The 20,113-nt window shown below is 38.0% G+C and overlaps 1 protein-coding gene across 2 annotated transcripts in view; it reads right to left on the bottom strand.

The window, feature by feature from the left end:
* CTNNA3 (catenin alpha 3) overlaps window positions 1-20,113 on the bottom strand; it is a 1,853,842-nt gene that overhangs the window by 1,792,294 nt on the left and 41,435 nt on the right. For both annotated transcript variants that reach the window (XM_018042551.1, XM_018042552.1), the window contains exon 2: window positions 8,232-8,335. In XM_018042551.1, coding sequence (XP_017898040.1) covers window positions 8,232-8,335 — 104 coding nt within the window. The remainder of the gene's footprint in view (window positions 1-8,231; window positions 8,336-20,113) is intronic.

Below are 20,113 nucleotides of genomic sequence, written 5' to 3'. Positions count from 1 at the left end.
GATACTGGCAGTCCATGGACAACACTCTGGCAGCAGCAAGGTCTACTTTAGTGACTGTACAATAGAATCACCTGGGAGGCTTTCAAAAATAATGTTAATGGGATCCTACTCCAGATATTCTGATTTGATTGGCTTAGCTGTGGGCTGGGGCTATCAGGATGTTTATAAGTTCCTCAAGTGATGCCCTTTTGCAGCTAAGGTTGAGAAAAACTGGTTACAGGTAATTGTAAAGGTAAACTTCATGTAATGTAATACCACACTGTAATTTCAGACTTGTGCATTATGAATCTCTTCCCTCCTTTGTGCTTCCTCCACCTAACCTTGGCAAACAAAACATGCCTTGGGTACTCAGAATTCTAGAGTCCACCATAATCTAGTCCATACATAGATCTACATCACCATAATCTAATACCATAACACTATAATCTAATCCATGCGTAGATCCATAAGTGGCTTGCTGGATAAAGGATAGCTGCAGAACATGGATCCCACTTCTCAGCTCCAGTCATTTGCCTAGAGCTGCTACTAATAGCCCCACTGGGATCTAGGAGAACTAAGCATATCACAAACAGAGCTGATAAAGGAGGTTACTCCCAGGAATTCCTTACAAATTTATTCAAGACGGACACTATCCAACACTATTAGAAAGACAAAGAAGGGGCACCATTCTGGGACAAGCCTTCCTCCAGGAAGCAGAATCATGCTCACCACTGGCTGATGTAATTGCCAGGCCAGCAATTTTCACACTGTAATCACCTGGGAGCTTCAAAAATTACTACCTGGTCCTACTCCCAAAGATTCTGATTTAATTAGTTTCCTGTGTGGCCTGAGCACTTGGGAGGTTTATAAGCTCCCCCAGGTGAATTTAACGTGCAGTCAGGGTTAAAAACCACTGGGCTAACAGGATCCCAACACAGAGAAACTTTCTAAATTGCCTAGTTAGTACTCTTCCCCCAATGAGGCTTTTGTGTCTCTCACAGGGCTTAGCCACAAACCACTCCATCATAATTTATCTCACAAGGGCTCTCAACTGTGTGTGAGATATTGCACATTTCTTATCCTTCCTTAACCAGTGTGAGTGCAGAGTATCTCCATGAGAAAATGGTCAGTCTAGAGCAGGGGTCTGCAAATTAAGTACCAAGAGCCAAATCTTGCCACTTACCTTATTCTGCAAATAATGCTTTATTGGAACACAGTCACATCCACTTGTTTATATATTATCTACAGCTGCTTTCAAACTAAAACAGAAGAGTAGTTATAACAGAGAATCTATGGCTGTTATTGGGCTGCACGCCACAGGCCTGCAAGCCTTGTAGTTACGCATCCTCCAGACTGAAGAAAAAGTCAGTGGACAGCAACAAAGACATCAGTGGTTTATTGGCCAGAGAGATCTTACACAAAAGTTCCTGGAGAAACACCCCACCCTTTACAGCAGACAGTGGGCAGGACATGGCAGCAGTCTTCGCTACTAGGGGGAGAAAGAGGCCACTGTTTATGGGGGGGAACTGAAGTCAGGTGGGATTCTAAGTTAACAAGGACTAATTAAGCCCTATAATTAAGAGGATTGGATCTAATGTGAGTGAATCGTGGATTGGTCAAGAAGGAGGATCTACAGAAAGCAGAGAACACCCATCTCAAATGGCCTAACCACACAGCTATCAAAGCTGAAACTACTATGTGGACCAGGGCACAGAAGAAGTTTGCCAACCGCTGGTCTAGCAACATGGAGGTGTCAAGCTGCAGCAATATCTTCTGGGACAAGCTGAGTGTTCTAAAATAGACCAGGGGATTCTATGAAGGGCAGAATCATACCATAAGCAGTGGAAATGTCCACATCTGGGAGTATATGGACATCTGGGGGTATATGGATAGCTGAACCACAATTGCTCCCATCAATCTAGCCATTTCCACTAAGGCAAGTGGACCTGGGCTTATCAGTCTATACCACCTGGTTGCCTACACAACCAGTTTATAAGAAAAAGATCTTATTTCACAGCTAAACTGGAAGTGGATATCTGTGAGATCAATCAGAATTTGTGGAGAAAAAGATTGAAAGAAAAAATATTAACGGATGTGAAGTGGATCAGAGGTAATCAGAGAACCCAGAACAACAAAGCAACAACATTGGTGTATTTAAAAAAATCAGAGTCTGATAGAATAAAAGGTCTAGGAAGCAAGCCGAGAGGAAGCGAAGTACGTTCAGAGACAGACATCTGCCCACAGCTAAGTTCAAAGCTAAAAAGTTCTGGTGGCGGGGGGGAGGGGTTCCCTTGCATGTTCACCATGCACATTCCCATGGACTTGTGCTATTTTAATCAGCTACTAGTTTTTCTTATCCTTATTTTAAGAAATGGCTTCCTTTTTCTCAACTATTTTGTTTCTCAAGGAATATTGTAGCCTAACAACTTTCCCAGGGGAGCAGTTTTCCAACAGTAAGAGAATGCAGAAATTGAAGAATTCACTTTATAAGAAACAACTCAACTATACTGATCATCTTAAAATTTAAAACATTAAAGAGGCAGAATTAAGTTTATTTCTTCATCCCATCATACAAATAACATCTTTATACTTACTATGCTTTGCACATATAAGTACTTAAAAGATTTAACTTACTAACTTTTGAAGTTACTTGTTAAGATTACAGTCAAAACTCCAATATTTGCTTTTTTTTAATTTTATTTATTTTTTGTTGTTGTTTTTTATTTTTTTAATTTTAAAATCTTTAATTCTTACATGCGTTCCCAAACATGAACCCCCCTCCCACCTCCCTCCCCATAACATCTCTCTGGGTCATCCCCATGCACCAGCCCCAAGCATGCTATATCCTGCGTCAGACATAGACTGGCAATTCAATTCTTACATGATAGTATACATGTTAGAATGCCATTCTCCCAAATCATCCCACCCTCTCCCTCTCCCTCTGAGTCCAAAAGTCCGTTATACACATCTGCATCTTTTTTCCTGTCTTGCATACAGGGTTGTCATTGCCATCTTTCTAAATTCCATATATATGTGTTAGTATACTGTATTGGGCATACACACCGAGGAAACCAGAATTGAAAGAGACACATGTACCCCAATGTTCATCGCAGCACTGTTTATAATAGCCAGGACATGGAAACAACCTAGATGCCCATCAGCAGATGAATGGATAAGAAAGCTGTGGTACATATACACAATGGAGTACTACTCAGCCGTTAAAAAGAATTCATTTGAATCAGTTCTGATGAGATGGATGAAACTGGAGCCAATTATACAGAGTGAAGTAAGCCAGAAAGAAAAACAATATTTGCTTTTAAAGTAATCTACAAGAACACTATATGTGCTCATCCCTGTCTTTGAGATTTTCTTGGAATCTTCAAGGTTAATTTTGACATGAATTCTATTGATAGGATAATCAGCAAGTATGCAAAAAAAAGAAGCTTGGAGATAAAACCAAATAAATATAAGTAAAAGGCATCGTGCTCATTCAAAATGGCCCCTAAAATGACAGAAAACAACCACAAACAAATGAAAACTTTTCTGAAAGAAACAAAGGAAATTATATTCTAGGAAGCTAAGAAGCCAAAGCAGGTCCTCTCCCTGCTACCTGGAAGTCAATCAAACCTCTCTGTAGAACAATGGAAATAAACCCTTTGGGCATCAACATCTAGAATGGAGTATATCAGAGAAGTCCTCCATAGGAGTCAAAGAGGAAAGAAAAACATGGTGCTTAGAAGAATTAACAGTTTGTCATCCAGACACTTAAGACAAGGAGAAGAGAGAAATTAAGGGAAAGGCTGAAAGGGGCTATTCTCAAAGGAATTTCATGTGATTCTAGGTATACATAATTCATCGGGGCATATATGACAGAGTGAAGCACAGTTTGGAAGAAAGGTATTCTCTCCTCTTCTGAAAAAGCCCAGTGTCATTCTGCTACTTAAATTTAGAGGCATTGGGACCCTGGCATGTCCTTTTCCAGTCTTAAAAATGGGCATCTTTGGCAGTTATCTTCTACATATCAACTAGATGAAACCAGGCAAAATGGAAAAACATGGCAGATAGACTAGTTTGGGAGAACTGATGAGTCAAACATCGGAGACTTCAAAAACTGGAGATGAAGGGAAGAGCAGAAGAAAAGCTTTACAGGAAAATCTTCATTCTATAATAAGCAAGTGAGGGCCATTACAAGAACCCTTGATAACTGCTACTAATGGAACTTCTGAAGTTTCAGCTACTGATGAAGAGGTAGGAGGCCAGGGAATCAGATGACAAAGGAAGACAAGCATCAGGGCTATACGGTATATGCTCAAGGAAACTGGAAACTGAGGCCCCACAGAGGCTATAGTATTATTTTGAGACTAGTTTGTGGTTTGGAAATTGGAAGGATCCATTAAAACCATGATAACTAGGAAACCTTATTGTCCCTCAACAGCATGAGTTTGTGGATCCAAACTTGAAAATTGCTCCAACAGAACTCTCCTTCATATCTCTACTTCTTTCTGTGCGTTGCTCAGCTTTGCACATGATATAACTGTTTAATGCTAGGTAACTGATTAACTATAACCAAAGTCAATTCCCAAAAGCGAGGATGGCAATAGGATCAATTTACCATCATACCCCAGGGGCAGAGCTCTCATGCCAACCTATAATTGTCAATAAGTCAGTTGCCCACCCTGATAAGGTCAGATGTGATCAGAGTGGAAAGGTGACTAATCAGATGGAGACTTAACAAAACAAGAACCCCTGAAAAGGAAGCAATGGAAAGATAACGGTTTTCAGGGCTGTTCACAAATATTCTCATCCTCCTGGGAACAGAACAAGATCACACATCTAGCATCCCCACTGACCACATAACTTGCTTTGATAAAAGCAATGTGAGTGGAACTGACATATGTCACATCCAGGTGGACAATTTAGGAGCCCTTGCATGATTCATAGTGTTCCCTTTCCCTGTTTCAACCATAGTAGAAATAAACATTGAGATGGAATATACATTAGCCTGGGTCCCTGAGTGCCTGAATCAAAGCAGAGACCTCCCAGCCAACTCACTTTAAACATGTAGCTTGAGCAAGAAATGAAACTTTGTTAAGCCAAAATCACTGCAGATGGTGATTGCAGCCATGAAATTAAAAGATGCTTACTCCTTGGAAGAAAAGTTATGACCAACCTACACAGCACATTAAAATCAGAGACATTACTTTGCCAACAAAGGTCCATCTAGTCAAGGCTATGGTTTTTCTAGTAGTGAAAACCCAGTAGTATGGTTTTTCCAGATGTGAGAGTTGGACTATAAAGAAAGCTGAGCACTGAAGAATGATGCTTTTGAACTGTGGTGTTGGAGAAGACTCCTGAGAGTCCCTTGGACGGCAAGGGATCCAATCAGTCCATCCTAAAGGAGATCAGTCCTGGGTGTTCATTGGAAAGACTGATATTGAAGCTGAAACTCCAATACTTTGGCCACCTGATGCAAAGAGCTGACTCATTTGAAAAGACTCTAATGCTGGGAAAGATTGAGGGCAGGAGAAGAAGGGGACGACAGAATGAGATGGTTGGATGGCATCACCAACTCAATGGACATGAGTTTGGGTAGACTCCGGGAGTTGGTGATGGACAGGGAGGCCTGGCGTGCTGCAGTTCATGGGGTCACAAAGGGTTGGACACCACTGAGCAACTGAAATGAACTGAACTGAAGCTTCAAGAGATTTGAAGGTTGCTTCATCACAGCATAGCCTAGCTTATGCTGACTGATAAAAAATTGAGCAGATATTCTTAAACTTGACCCAATGCATATTATAGAGTATATAAAAGCCATCCCTAAGGGACTCCCAGAAATAGATGTGAAACACTATCAAAGTGGAAAGGCTAAGAGGTCCTACAAAATTAGAGGTGAGAGACAGTGATAATGTTTATTACTATTGGTCTAACTCTATATTTACCACTTGAAAACATGAAATATATTTATGTCAGAAAATATATTTGAACCTTTGCCCCCCCAAAAGACCTTCTGTATTCATTGGAGATAACATTATGAGGAGCTTGTTATTGTTCTTATCTTAAGGGATTTAAAATTAACTGTTCTAGCTCACATTCTACATGAATCTGACACATAGCAAATTATATTTTGTGGCAAATAAGATTATAGATAAGTCCATTATGTAACAACTGTAGCATGCTTTAGCAGTTTATATCTCCTTCAGAGAGTATACAACATAGAGATGTAAATTCTTTTCATCGCAATTCTGCATAAATAGACTTTCTGCACTGCATTGCCAAACTTAGATCTTAAAAGTGATAAAGTACAGAGGCCTACAGTTGCAATCATAAAAATGTAATTGCTGAGAAAAAAATTATTTCTGATCCATTGGAGGAATTTATTACAGAAGGATGCAACTGTGTAAGTTATCATACATAGAAAATGAAACTGAATGACTGAAATATATCCCAGACTGAACATCCCTGCAAAATGACCTAGTAATTTACCTATGCCCAAAAGAAAAAAAATAGATTAAAGATAAATCAAGTTTGGTCAGAAAGACTGGTAACTATAAAAAGAGCACAATAAAGATTTATGAATCAATGAACTTAGAAATCAGAGTGACATAATAGTATCTATGACCAATTACTCCAAAAATTAAAATGCAATTTTGACTTTGAGTTATATACAGAGATAGTAAGTAATTTCTGTGGAACCTTGAAAGCAAAGGAATATAACATGAAGATAAATAATGATGAAAGGTGAGACTTTTTTTAATGGGGTTACTAAATGATAACTTTATCTGGTGGCATTATGAATTTAAAGATCATTAACTTCTTTTGGAATGTTTTCCACTATAATCAGAGACTATATTACATGCTTAAAATAAACAATGTAACAATTTCAAATTAAACACTCTTTTTAAAAAAGAATGTGATGAGATATTTAGTATGATGCCATTCTAGTAAAAAAATCTTTAATGGAATTTTTATTGTATTGATAGGTAATACATGATCAGGGTGACAAGAAGGTTGTTCGTCAAATTCAAATTAATGACTCTGACTTTGAAATGTACTGGTTTTTTGTAAGGAGAATCCCATTATAATGAAAATCAAGAGCTTGGGCAAATAATTTTGTTGTTCAAAAATTCTCTTTTTAACATGAGACCATTCTGTGGGTGGCAAAGACAGAGACTTCAGTGAAGATTCAGAGTCATCTAATATCAATTTCATACCATATATTAGTGTCTTATAGACTGCCAAAGTTCATGATTAAGCTATCATCAGTGAGGCACATGTTTTAAATCATCTTTCCAGTAGGAGATATGCTAAGTAAAAATATGTACAAAGCTTATTGTTAGAGCTACTCTCCTCCCCACCATCCACCTCACAAAGAAGACAAACAAGCAGAAAATGTTTAAATTATCAGAGATAAGGTCAGTGTCATTTCTCACTTAAGAAACCCTAGAGTACTTCAAGGCCTTAGAAAAAGGGACAATTTGTCTTAGGGGGGTATGATGGAAGGTAAGCTTAAACAGGAGTTTTCTCACAAATTTGGGGTTAAAAACAAAAAATTTAAATCTATACTATAGTGTAAGTTTCTCCAAACTCTGCTCTAAGAAAAGCCAATAAATAAAATCTGGGCTTACATAATAAAGTCAGAGAATCATTATGCATATTATCAAGGAATTATTCACTTTATGGAAAGATTTTATCACAGAATAACTTAAATATCTGCTTTTCTCATACATTTTGGTGTTTTAAAATAATTTCCTATTTGACAGATGAGCTACCATGTACTCTGAGGCAAGTCACTGAAATTCTCTAGGCTGTTTCTAGCTGTTTCCTCGTCTGTGTAATAAGAATGGTTTTAACCATGCTGCCTGCCTCACTCAGTTTTCATGACAATTGAACAAGATAATCTGCATAAAAGTACTTTCAAAACTGTATATGCATATTATTACTTTTTTGCTTTTTAAAGAGAATCTGGGGAGGAACTTTCAGAATGTTATCATTATTACTACTAAATAGATACTTTGGTACACTTTTAAACATTTTATTTTTTTAATTTAAATTTATTTATTTTAATTGGAGGCTAATTGAAGGTGGGATGATTTGGGAGAATGGTATTGAAATATGTATAATTAAAAATTTTAAAAGACAATTTTGGATAACATATCATTCTATAAAAATCAAATCTTTCCATTACTTATTTTTCCTATGTTTCTTAGTACTTTTGCAGTTACTATTCATTGTAATTTCCATGTTATCAATACCTGGATTATGAGAGGCTCCAGTAGTTTCTCTACAGTGAATGTCTGGACCTGCAGATCCTGAGGATTGATACTCAGTGTGATTGGTGTTTCAGCTGACATGCTGCCTGTGCACAAAAACAAAAAGACATTTACTAATAAAGAAAAAACACTTTCTAGAGGAAAGCACTGATGAAAATCACAGCATATGTGTGATTAGTATTCAAGCACCTCCTCCTGCTATCAGCTGTAGCCCTCAGAGGACAAAGGTGCCAAGTCCACCAACAGAGAAACAAGATATTCCCCAACTGTTTTCTCAGGTCATGTTTCTGGGCTTGGGTCCTCCAACAAATTAATTTATGCTGGTTTGTCCATAACTAAAATTATAACCCAGCCAAGGTGAGTTTGCATTTATCAGGAGTCTTAAGTAAAAAATGAATGGCTGAGTTGGTGAGAGATATCTTGCAGCAAACACATGCTTTGACTTCCATGAAATCATAACAACTAGGGCAGCCAGAGCCCATATTTTGCCTTTTGTTACTGACCATTCAGATGAAGAATCAGGTAGGACTTTGGAAGACATGATACATCTCTCTATTTGGGGAATCATTTGAGAGTTTTGATTTGAAGAAGACAGTTTTGAGCCATTTCCTTTCCTTTACAGAAAAGAAACTAACATAAATTGGCATAGTTATTATAGAAAGAAAGGCAAATCTTCATGTTTGGGCAAGACAAAATAAGAAAAACATTGCAAACCATTCTTTCAGACCTTAATATAAATCTTAAATGTTGGTTCAGTGAGATTTTTTAATAAGAATACATATATAGCAAGTGACCATGTATAGAATTTCATAACATATTCAAAGTAAAACATCAGCCATGAAGACTATTACCCAAATTCCTAAGCCAACAAATCTATATTAACTTATTCACAGTCGATAATCACCCAGCAAGTATTTACTGAAGGTTCACAGGATAACAGTAAGAAACACATCTATCCTATGTATAACTTGGCCTATTATTAGCCTATAAACTATTATAGTCTATAGAAGTGTGTGTTACTATCAATGCACAAATCTTTCCATTTAGTTGTTGCCTATTTTCTTTCAAAGTTTCTTCCAAACTTTCTTCTAAGTTTCCTATTTTCTTACAAAGTCCATTTGTAAAACCAGGGTTGGTTTTGGTTTTACTAATGAACTATGGATAGATAGATGAATAAGTGAAAGAAACAATGACACATTTTCATGAAATCATGTTTTATCCCAGAATCAGTCCTTTCAACACTCCTCTCAGTCTCAGGGATTCTAGGGAAGAGTAGTGTTCTTTTTTCTATACGTCTGCCTCCAACCCCTACGGGAAGTCAGAATCTCAGGGTAGGGTCCATGTTCACTCCAACTCCTTGCCCTGAGAGTCTACCCCATTCTCCTCCTACCTTTCTCAGATCCCACTGTTTTAGTTCCACAAAATCAGCATCTCTCTGCCCTTCAGCCTCTCACGCTCTCTCTAATCCTCCCCCTGGATCCATAAATGTTTTAGTGTATGTATCCAAAGATAATCATGATCTCTTCATGTACATGTAACTGAAAAGATCAGTGCTTCACTAAGCCCACACTATATGCCTGATACATGTGCAGAGAGAGAGGTGCACAAACAAAACCACCCTGTACCAAAAAAAAAAAAAAAAAATCTTCCGTATTGGCTCTTTTCTTGATATAATTTAATCCTTAGATAATAATAATTTGTTAAATAGAGGCAAATATTATAGAGCCTAGAAACCTTACTGCTCTCCAAATATATGCCACAGGGCTATATTCCATGACTCTCTTACTACAAAAATGGATGTATAAAGTATTCTTGAGAATAATAAGAATCTGCCAAAGACTGTCTGCAGTGACTCAACAGAGAAATTTGTACATAGAGTCAAAATTGTGATTTCAAATAAACTTATAATCAGACAAACTCATAATTAATATTTATAATTCTTTCATATATATTATTAAAAACAAAGATAATTATGCTGAAAATTTCAAGTGAAACAATTATGACAAATCTAATAATTTAAGAAAGCATTTAAGTACAATTACATCTCTAAAGTTGAGTATACTATTAAAAATACTAACACTGTACATACTAATCACTTTGTGTATAGTATCAAAACATTTTCTAGTTAACTGAGGAAACTGATTTGGAGATCAAGGCAATAATAGGCATCAGACTACAGAATTTTGCAAATGAAGTCAAAGGAAGGTCAAAATCTGATGAGTTTTTACCAACCTTTTGTAGCCATAATGCAATGTGAATCCAAAACTAAAATCCTGCTAGGGTATGGGTATTATAACCCAAGGCATTTGCATTTTATAATCTACAAAATTTTAAGAGTTAGAAAGTATCTCTGGAACAGTTCAAGGACACCTCCTACAGCATCCTTCATTACAACAATGTACTGGGAAATGAGATGCTCACTATACCATTAGATGCCAGTGATTACTTTTATAAAGTTCTTCCTCATGTTGAGTTGAAATCTGAAATTTTTTAACTCCTAACCACTAGAGATAGTTTTATAAAGTGGGAAAGGTTCAGGTTTGGAAACAAGCAGACTAGATTAAACCCCAATTTTCAGAGTTTAAGGAAGGAAAATAAATCTCTTGACAGCAGTAATAGATGTCTCCAGGGATAGTCTGTAAGGCAGAACAAAGTATCATGTGGATACTTCCTTTCTCCCCAAGTTCCCTTTGTCCATATGCCTAAATTTTCTTTACTCCACTTTATTCCTTGCTTTAAATTGAGCTTATAGCAATTTAAAACTCATTCTGTTTAACAAGTATTTCACTTTTAAGTGAAGTTAACTCTGAGAGGTCATGGGGGATACACATTCTATTAACGCTTCAGAAGAGTCCATGAGACCAAGGTGATGTGTCTTCCCAGAGCTCATATATACCCTTTCTGACACACTCAGTACCCCTAACTCTCTACTTAGTCCAAGTCCACTTCCAATGCATATGCCAGCCTCTTTCTGCAACCCAAACTTCTAAGTGCAAATCACAACATGCCCATCCCCGTACCTGAGAGGTAGCCAAGAGGCAGCTGTTTGCTGATGAGTATTATGGAGCTCAGACATGCAAGTTGTCCATTTGCATGTACCCGAGGCCTCTCAGGAAGCAACGGTTAGAACTGGACATGGAACAACAGACTGGTTCCAAATAGGAAAAGGAGTACATCAAGGCTGTATATTGCTTCTATGCAGAGTACATCATGAGAAACGCTGGACTGGAAAAAACACAGGCTGGAATCAAGATTGCCGGGAGAAATATCAATAACCTCAGATATGCAGATAACACCACCCTTATGGCAGAAAGTGAGGAGGAACTAAAAAGACTCTTGATGAAAGTGAAAGTGGAGAGTGAAAAAGTTGACTTAAAGCTCAACATTCAGAACAAAGATCATGGCATCCTGTCCCATCACTTCATGGGAAATAGATGGGGAAACAGTGGAAACAGTGTCAGACTTTATTTTGGGGGGCTCCAAAATCACTGCAGATGGTGACTGCAGCCATGAAATTAAAAGACGCTTACTCCTTGGAAGAAAAGTTATGACCAACCTAGATAGCATATTCAAAAGCAGAGACATTACTTTGCCGACTAAGGTCCATCTAGTCAAGGCTATGGTTTTTCCAGTAGTCATGTATGGATGTGAGAGTTGGACTGGGAAGAAAGCTGAACGCCGAAGAATTGATGCTTTTGAACTGTGGTGTTGGAGAAGACTCTTGAGAGTCCCTTGGAATGCAAGGAGATCCAACCAGTCCATTCTGAAGGAGATCAACCCTGGGATTTCTTTGGAAGGAATGATGCTAAAGCTGAAGCTCCAGTACTTTGGCCACCTCATGCGAAGAGTTGACTCATTGCAAACAACTCTGATGCTGGGAGGGATTGGGGGCAGGAGGAGAAGGGGACAACCGAGGATGAGATGGCTGGATGGCATCACTGACTCGATGGACGTGAGTCTGAGTGAACTCCGGGAGTTGGTGATGGACAGGGAGGCCTGGTGTGCTGCGATTCATGGGGTCGCAAAGAGTCAGACACGACTGAGTGACTGAACTGAACTGAAGGCCTCTCAAGTACAAGACAGAGCCAGAAGTGGAAAGGAAAGGAAGCTGACCATCAGGGGCATCACCTCATTCTAACAGGAAACATCAAGGAATACAAGAATTCTAAATCCAGATCTTTATCTTTCAGGTAAATTTGGAGGTATATTTCTCCAGGCAGAAAGATAAGAGGATAGAACCTATTTTAGCAACTTGTTAGCTTGATTTGTAGCTTTCACATATGTAAGTATGGTATGCAGGCCTCCATGAATATTTTCATTCTGCTCACTACAAATGTTAAGGACAGAACTACCCAAACTTTCTAGCACTCCATATCACCAAGTTCTGCCCTTTTAGTCAGATTTGCTCTTTCATTCTATCCTCAATCTTCTAAAACATGCAGTTAACACAGAGGTACGATAAAAAAGCATCGGTTCTTCCACATTTAGGAAAAGACTTTCAAGCTTCCACAACAAAATTACTTCTCTTTTCCCTCTTTTTCCCCCTCATTCAAATGCTCTCTGTTATTACTTTTCCTTAAGTTTGTTTCCATGCAAGAGTTGTTATTCGCTGCATGTATTTCTTTACTCCTTTTATTAAAATTATTTTTGTGAACATTCAGCATTACATTCATGAGAAAATAAACAATTTAAATACTCAAAAACAACAAAATTCATAATTTATTGATATCTATGAAGATTACTTAAACTGTTTTTCCATGTACCTATATTTATTATTACTTATTTATTATTGACCCTTTCTCATGTAATTTTCTCTAGGTAATCATTACGCATCATCTCTATTAACATGGTTCTTTCTATGCCCTAATGCACATTCACATGCCTTTGATGGCTTTATCTGAAAACAGATTTCTTTCCTTCAAGTTTAAAGTGCTTTGATGGTGTCAACAATTCTCCTACCAAAAGTATCTTTGGGCTTCATGAGATCCATTCGGAATCTCATTTAGTGAAATAGAAAAGGGAAATACTTTTAGTAGGTCACAATCCCCACCATCTTCAGTGGTAAAGAATCTGCCTGCCAATGCAGGAGATGTGGATTTGATCCCTGGGTCATGAAGATCCCCTGGAGAAGGAAATGACAACCCACTCCAGTATTCTTGCCTGGGAAATCCCATGGACAGAGGAGCTTGGCAGGCTACAGTCCATGGGGTCACAAAAGAATTGGACATGACTTAGTGACTAAACAACAAAAAAAATCCCATGATCATCACAAATGTTAATATTAGCTGACACTGTACTTACAAAATATCAGAAGAAAGGGTGAGCAACTAATTAAGGATTTCCAAGTACTGAGATAGCTTCATGAAAGAGAACATTTATTTTAATTATCATTAAAATTTTATACTGAGTATACAACAAAAGTAGGCTTCACTCTCCCCCATAGGCATCCCTTAGAAGGGTTAGCTGAATATGGTTAGGAGTAATGTGAAGGAGTGGAACCAAATGTTAATTGACAAAAAAATCATCTAAATTACAATAAACAGGTTTAAGTAAAGAAAAGGAAAATGGGGTATGGGGGATTTACTGCATAATTTATCACAGTTTGTTTTGTATAATTAAGTCTTAGCTAGAATGCAACCAAATGGAAAGGGGACAACTATAATTTTTTAAATTTCCACTGTAATGTCTACACATAGCTATTTTCCAAGTGTACCTCCATCCCCATCCCAAACCCCCATTTCCATGCTTCCAATGCAATCATCTACTGGATTGTCTGTCCTGTAAAGAAAGAAATGCACATATCTTTTACTCATCTGGTTAACAAAAGGATCTTAGGTTTGTCAGAGTCAATAAAATCAAGCAATTGTCTAATAATTGAATTTCTCTCTTTTCAGACGTTCTTCTTACATTTTGCAAATACTTTCCATGTACTTATTTAAGATCAATAATCAGTGTAAGCTCTTCTACCTTGCCTTTTGGTCAGTTATAAGACCTAAATGATTTGAGATCTGAGGCACCCCTAGACTATAGGGCACCATTCATTTATTCACTAATTCAACTTATATTTATTGTTTCTACTTTGTGCTAGTCATGGGAAAGGAGAGAGAATAGACAATAAACCTAATAACAGTAACATCGTTTAGTACCTTAGAAAAAGACGTGCTAGCAAAAAAGAAAAAGTAAAATGGAGCAAGTGATAAGAGAGTTGGGAGCAAACTGCAATATTAAATAAGATAAATATTAACCTCATTGAGAAGAGTACATTTGAGCAAGGACTTCAAAAGGTTAGGAAATTAGCCAAGCAGAGGTCTGGGAGAAGAGCATTCTAGGCAGAGATAACAACTGGAGAAAAAACTTAATGACAGGAGAGTACTGTCATGTTTGCAGATGAGCAAGGAGGCCAGTGTAAGTGGGTTGGAGTGAACTACCAAAAGCATCGTAAAAGAGAAGGTCAGAATGGTAATGGAGTTAGTTAAGGGGGGTCCAGGGGGGAACCACAGATCTTATCAAACCATGAGACATAGTGCAGGGGTTTGAACACTAGAGAAACATAATCTGTTTTATATTTTGAAAGGATCACTCTGGTGAATAACAGGAAGTATTGAGGGCAAGAGCAAAATTAGGGACACTATTGAGAAACTTCTGTAGTGACCCCAATGAGAGAAAATAATGGCCTAAACCTGACTGGTGGCAGCAGAAATGAACAGAAGTGGTCAGATTGTAGACAATTGTGAACCAATAGGAATTCTGGACAGATTGAACATAGGATAAAAAGAACTCAAGATATCTTTAAGTTTTTTGTCTGAAGCAACTGGAAGGATGGTATTGCCATTAACTGAGGTAGGGATGCTGCAGGAGGAAGAAGATGAAGAGCCCAGTTTGGGACATGAGTTGAGATACATACAAATTTAGGATGTACAATAGACATCCAAGTAAAGATGTTATTAGTAAGTAGGCAGTTAGAGATATGAAAGTAGAGTTTGGGAGAGAAGTCTGGGATCAAATTACAGATTTCAGAGTTGACAACATAAAGGCAGATGAAATGAGACAACCAAGGAGGATGTGGACCAGAAAGAGACAGGTTGGAGTCAAAGGATTATTGAGAATGAATGGAAATACAGGCAGCAGTACTCAGAGGTTTAGAGAATTAAGATTTACTTTGAGTGAACTAGTAAAATCTGAGTCTTTCAGGCAGACCAATTAGAAAAAGCCCTGTAGGTGTTAGCAGGAAGGCCCCCAGTTTGTCCAGCAGAGGGAGGACTAGATTTCAGCTCCACTCAGCCCCTCCCCAGGGCAACAACGCAGCAGCCAGTGTGAGAACCACTGCAGCTTCTCCACTCCCACTGCCTACAAAAGGATTCTCAAATTCTACATTTCATCACCACTGGATCTCAGTAATTAAGAGAACTGGCTTTGAAGCTGGTCTGGGTGAGAATCTAGGCTCTGCTCACTGGTGACTTTAGGCAAGTTAGTGAACCTCGCTAAACATCAGCTTTCTCATAAAAGGAGTACGTCAAGGCTGTATATTGTCACCCTGCTTATTTAAGTTATATGCAGAGTACATCATGAGAAATGCTGGGCTGGAGGAAGCACAAGCTGAAATCAAGATTGCCAGGAGAAATATAAATAAGACATGCAGATGACATCACCCTTATGGCAGAAAGTGAAGAAGAACTGAAGAGCCTCTTGATGAAAGTGGAAGAGGAGAGTGAAAAAGTTGGCTTAAAGCTCAACATTCAGAAAACTAAGATCATGGCATCTGGTCCCATCACTTCATGGCAAATAGATGGGGAAACAGTGGAAACAGTGGCTGACTTTATTTTGGGGGGCTCCAAAATCCCTGCAGATGGTGATTGCAGCCATGAAATTAAAAGACGCTTACTCCTTGGAAGGAAAGTTATGAACAACCTAGACAGCATATTAAAAAGCAGAGACACTACTTTGCCAACAAAGGTCCATCTAGTCAAGGCTATGGTTTTTCCAGTAGTCATGTATGGATGTGAGAGTTGGACTATAAAGAAAGCTGAGAGCCAAAGAATTGATGCTTTTGAACTGTGGTATTGGAGAAGACTCCTGAGAGTCCCTTGGATGGCAAGGAGATCGAATTAGTCCATCCTAAAGGAGATAAGTCCCGGGTGTTCATTGGAAGGGCTGATGTTGAAGCCAAAACTCCAATACTTTGGCCACCCGATGCAAAGAGCTGACTCATTTGAAAAGACCCTGCTGCTGCGAAAGATTGAGGGCAGGAGAAGAAGGGGATGACAGAGGATAAGATGGTTGGATGGCATCACTGACTCAATGGACATGGGTTTGGATGGACTCCAAGAGTTGGTGATGGACAGGGAGGCCTGGTGTGCTGCCGTTCATGGGGTCGCAAAGAGTCGGGCATGACTGAGCAACTGAACTGAACTGAACTGAAGAGTACCTTCTTCAAAATTATCTTGAAGATTAAAATTAAAAATCCATATAGAAGTCATAACTTACCCCATGCCTCAGACACCTACTAAGAGCTCAACAAATATTAGTTGATATTATCATCCTCTTTTCAGTAGGAATGTAGAATCTACTTGTCTACATTTAGGTTAAAAATACCTCTTTCATCTATAGAGCCTGTAATTATTTATTCAAGAATATTTTTGCTCTTTGTTCCCATAATGAAAGGGCTTAACACAAAGCTTCCCTCTGGTGACTCATTTCATTGGATCTCTTGACTTCGAAATCTAAGGCATATTGCCTACATGTGCATTAATTAGAAATGCAGCATGCCTAAATACTCTAAAAAATTCCTAAGGCACAACAGCCTCATAAAGAGTCTCGAGCCCCTTGAAATCAATTATAGAGTGAGACATAAGAGGTACGTTCCAGAGATAGGGCTACAATTGTTTTATTTTGTTCAGTTGGTTGGTTGACTTTTTTAGGATTTTTGTTTTCTTTTGTTTTAAGAATAAAAAAGAGCAAAGGAAATACAACAGAAGGTATACATTCCAACACTCCCAACTCTTTGTGATCCCATGGACTGCAGCCCACCAGGCTCCTCTGTCTGTGGGATTTTCCAGCAAGAATGCTGGAGTGGGTTGCCATTTCCTTCTCCAGGTGATCTTCCCAACCCAGGGATCGAACCCAGGTCTCCTGCACTGCAGGCAGATTCTTTACTGACTGAGCTACAAGGGAAGCCCCCTAACAATGTGGTAAGGCTACAGCTGTTAAATGTACCACATGTCTGGATCCCTGAGACTGAATTTTTTATTTCCTTAACTTTTAAGAATTCTAGATTTCAATATAGCAAAAAAAAATCACATTTTATAATAAAATGTAAATATCTTTAGCAGGTTATAATTCAAACTTTCAAAGGCTTCTTGGAAGCATTTGAAGTTCTTTCTAACAACCTTTGGATAGTAATCTTACTGGTGTTTTTTGAAAAGTAATCAAATTGAGCTCCTCCCCCCAAAAAAAAAATTTGTATTATGGATTCTTTATGAGAAAATACAAATTAAATTAAATTCAAACATTTGTTTCTTCTGTTCATAGTAACCAAAATAAAACTTGTTTCCCCACATACAACCTGAATGAGAGCTGCAAAAAAAGATTTAAAAAAAAAAAAGGCAAAAAATCGAAATGAATGACAACTAATATGAAATAAAACCAAGGAAAACATCAGATTCTATTTATATTTAGGTCTTACATCCTTCTTATTGTGAATGGCTGGCTGGTCTAATGGCCCTCCAAAATAAAGAAAAAGGTTGTAATTCAATTTCTGATTTAACTGAAAAGTAAGACTATATATAAGAATTTTGTAAGATGACCTAATTACCCACCTCTTATACCACACATTTTAAGTTATTTTATAAAATGACAGTTCACACTAAAAGCTCATTCTTTTTTCACAATGGCACACATTTTCAAAATTGCAGGTAGGAAGAAAGGACAAAAATGCCCCATGGTTATTCTGTGTAGCAATGCCTTTCAACTTAAGGACATTTTGTATAAAATTATACCAGAAGTGAGATCCTATCTCATATAAGCCCAGCTTGAAGTTTACCTGCCTGTTATTTAAAAGTCAAAGGTCTAAACTGGTCCAATTGAAATCTAAGAAGAAGATAATCTAGTATGTGAAACCTCAGAGAAGTTTTCACTGATTCACCCAGGACAAGAATAACTTCACTATAAGCATCAAGTTTAAACAACCAGGGCAGAAGTAACATGCCTTTCATATACACCTTGAAAGTGACAGTAGCTTTCGTTGCTGCAAGTCCAGTGGGCCTATGGGTCAATTCCACTCCATAATATTATAAGACAGCTCAAATGTATGGGAATTCTCCTAAGGTCTGGTATTTTTGAAAAGCAGAGAACAAAAAAGAGAATAGCAAAAAAAAAAGAAAAAAGCAGAATTCATATCAACCTCAATTTGAAGCCAAAAAAAGTCCCATTTCTTCATTTTCTGATTACTCACAAATAAATAATACCCTGCTTATCAAAATAGGTAAAACAATGCCATTCTCCCAGATCACCCCACCCTCTCCCACAGAGTCCAAAAGACTGTTCTATACATCTGTGTCTCTTTTGCTGTCTCACATACAGGGTTATCGTTACCATCTTTCTAAGTTCCATATATATGCGTTAGTATACTATATTGGTGTTTTTCTTTCTGGCTTACTTCACTCTGTATAATAGGCAAAACCACAGTCTTTGAAAACACTACATTCATTTTTCCATAAATCTATTAATATATTTACAAAAACCAGTGGTTTGCAACTGTTTTGAGAATTCCAGATTTCTTCTCTACTTCCAGGATTTCCATTCTTCCATACTCTCTTAAAAGAAGTTTTACAAGTCTGTGCCACTATTTGCAACAGCCAGGACATGGAAGCAACCCAAATGTTCATCAACAGAGGAATGTATGCGATGATGTGGTACATATACAATGGAATGTCACTGGGCCATAAAAAGAAACAAAATCGTGCAGTTTGCAGAGACTTGGATGGACCCAGAGACTGTCATACAGAGTGAAGCAAGTCAGAGAAAAACAAATATCATATAATATTGCTTATACGTAGAAACTAGAAAATTATACAGGTGAACTTATTTGCAAAGCAGAAATACAGACACTGACATAGAGAACGGACACATGGAAACCAAGGTGGGAAGAGGGGTGGAATCAAGTGTGAGAATGGCATTGACATATATATACTACTATGTATAAAATATTAGATAACTAATGATAGCCTCCTGAATAGCACAGGGAACGCTGCTCTGTGGTGACCTAAATGGGAAAGAAATTTTTTTAAAGGGGGGGACATATGTATATGTATTGTTGATTCAGTTTGCTATGTAGCAGAAACTAACACATGTATAGTGGTAAAGCAATTATACTCCAATAAAAATTAATTTTAAAAAAAGGCTGATCCAAGGTTATTCTCTCTTCAAAGGGGACTACTAGTGCACCTCTTTAGGAAAGTAGCAACTTGGAATAAAATCTGGCAAACCTCGGGTTTCTGAGGGAAGGGGATGTTTATTTCCTTTGCCTTCCTCTGACTGTGTACATGTATGCTTAATTCTGGATAGACTTGTGCTTCCTCATCCACACACTGAAGCTCCTTTCTTTCTTGACATAGGCCAGAGGCATCGAGGTACAGCAAGTTTCCTTAGTCATCAACTATGACTTCCCCACCAATAGAGAAAACTACATCCACAGAATTGCTCATGGTGGATGTTTCGGCCGGACGAGTATGGCTATTAATACGGTGAGAGAAGAAAACAAGAGGACTCTTTGAGACATTAAGACCTTCTACAACACCTCCACTGAGGAGACGCCCCTTAACGTTGCTGGCCTCACATGAGGGGGGCGGGGTGCTGTGCTACCTAGC

This window comes from Capra hircus, chromosome 28, assembly GCF_001704415.2.
Source record: "Capra hircus breed San Clemente chromosome 28, ASM170441v1, whole genome shotgun sequence".
Taxonomy (NCBI): Eukaryota; Metazoa; Chordata; class Mammalia; order Artiodactyla; family Bovidae; genus Capra; species Capra hircus.
The sequence above is the reverse complement of the archived record's forward strand: the minus strand, read 5'-3'. Positions and strand labels throughout refer to the sequence as shown.